Source organism: Austrofundulus limnaeus, unplaced genomic scaffold, assembly GCF_001266775.1.
Source record: "Austrofundulus limnaeus strain Quisiro unplaced genomic scaffold, Austrofundulus_limnaeus-1.0 Scaffold1979, whole genome shotgun sequence".
NCBI classification, from domain to species: domain Eukaryota; kingdom Metazoa; phylum Chordata; class Actinopteri; order Cyprinodontiformes; family Rivulidae; genus Austrofundulus; species Austrofundulus limnaeus.
The window spans coordinates 29,223-30,940 of NW_013954381.1; the positions used below are offsets into that span (position 1 = coordinate 29,223).

Consider the following 1,718-nt stretch of genomic DNA (forward strand, 5'->3'; position numbering starts at 1 on the left):
ATTTTACTCTTACCAGTATTTCTTTGCAAGTACTTCCTACACCTCTGCCAGAAAGAAAGAGTTCATTATTTCTGATCAAACAAAAGAATACGGATGCTTCAGTACTTTTTCACAGTGGCTGTTTAAAGCCTCATTTCTTCYCCGTTGTCTCTCATGAAAATGGCGGTCAGGGAGTGAGAGACTCAAGTGTGTGGTTACCATAGTGACTCTAATGAGCCACTGACATCAGCTTAAACCTTTCTGTTTATCTTTTTAATTCTTCTACATTTTGTCAACAGAACTTTGTTTTGTTTGAATAATCTTCATCATACCTGCCAGCAAGATCTCATCAAGCCCATCATCATCATCCTCATCATCCTCTTCCTCCTCGTCTTCATCAGCAGAGGCTCCTCCCTCTTCATCTTTAAGTTGATCTTTTTCTTCCTCGGCACCAACAGTTGCTTCAGTGATCAGTTTRTCCTCCTCTTCATCATCAACGCTGAGCTCCAGTGAGCTTGTATCAACATCTTCATCGTCTGCTTCATCTTCATCAGTGACATCATCACTGGAGACGGTCTCCCAGAGAGAGTTTTCGGTGTCTTCGTCTTCGTCGCCCAAGACTCCGCTGTCAGAGCTCAAAACAAGAGGAACTTCTTCTACATCTTCCTCCTCTTCCTTTTTATCCTCATCATCATCAGGTTTGTGAAGATCATCCTCATCATCATCTTCATCAGGGCCGGTGTCTTCATCGAAGTCTTCATCTTCGTCTTCGACGTCTGCAAAGTGTTCAGAGGACGCAACAGAGACGTCCTCTGATTGGTCCAGATCATCATCAGTACCTTCATCTTCCTCCTCATCCTCAGCAGGAGGAAGAGGAGAAAGATCTTCCTCACCTGCAGGTTTGTGTTCATCTTCCTCTTCCTCAGTAGAAACGGCTACAYGAGGAAGATCAACGTCCAAGTCATCATCAGTGTCCTCTAGAATGATGTCACTAGAGTCGTCTTCATCTTCCTCCTCTTCGTCACTGAGGTCTGTGGTGTCAGTGAACGCATCATCACTGGTTTTATCTTCATCCTTCTCATCATCTTCATCACTGTCTTTGAGGTCAGAGTCCGGAGACGGGACCGACTCTTCATCGTCTGAGGTAGACTCGGGTTCAGGAGAGGCTTCTTCATCAGCAACAGGTTCCTCCTCCTCATCTTCATCATCTTTTTCTGCATCGTCTTTCAGCTCATCATCATCATCATCATCATCATCATCATCATCATCATCATCATCATCATCATCTTCAAGCTCTGCAGCAGGTTCTTCCTCATCCTCCTCATCAGCCTCCCCTTCATCTTCTTCATCCTCTACTTCCTCCTCTTCAGTTTCTTCTTCTTCCTCCGCTCCTACAACTTCTTCCTCCTCTTCCTCTACCTCTTCTTCCTCATAGTCTTCCTCTTCATACTCCTCCTCGTACTCCTCTTCTTCTTCATACTCCTCATACTCCTCCTCATACTCTTCCTCCTCCTCTCCCTCATACTCCTCCTCATACTCTTCCTCATACTCCTCCTCCTCATACTCCTCCTCTTCCTCATACTCCTCCTCATACACCTCCTCCTCCTCCTCTCCTTCATCTCCCCCAGCAGACTCCACATCTTCCTCCTCCTCTTCCTCTGCTTCCATCTTTTCCAGTGTTTCCTTTGCTTGCATTCTTATAACTGTAAGAAAAACAAAATGATGAAGATAATCTGATG

The 1,718-nt window shown here is 45.1% G+C and overlaps 2 protein-coding genes across 2 annotated transcripts in view; both read right to left on the reverse strand.

The window, feature by feature from the left end:
- The window catches only part of LOC106536800 (probable serine/threonine-protein kinase kinX), a gene marked incomplete at both ends in the record, with an annotated part of 7,693 nt that extends 6,483 nt beyond the window's left edge, over positions 1–1,210 (reverse strand). The window contains 1 exon segment of the mRNA XM_014034125.1: positions 312–1,210. Coding sequence (XP_013889579.1) covers positions 312–1,210 — 899 coding nt within the window.
- Positions 1,211–1,267: 57 nt separating this feature from the next.
- LOC106536799 (triadin) overlaps positions 1,268–1,718 on the reverse strand; it is a gene marked incomplete at its 5' end in the record, with an annotated part of 3,694 nt that continues 3,243 nt past the window's right edge. The window contains 2 exon segments of the mRNA XM_014034124.1: positions 1,268–1,274; positions 1,430–1,682. Coding sequence (XP_013889578.1) covers positions 1,268–1,274; positions 1,430–1,682 — 260 coding nt within the window.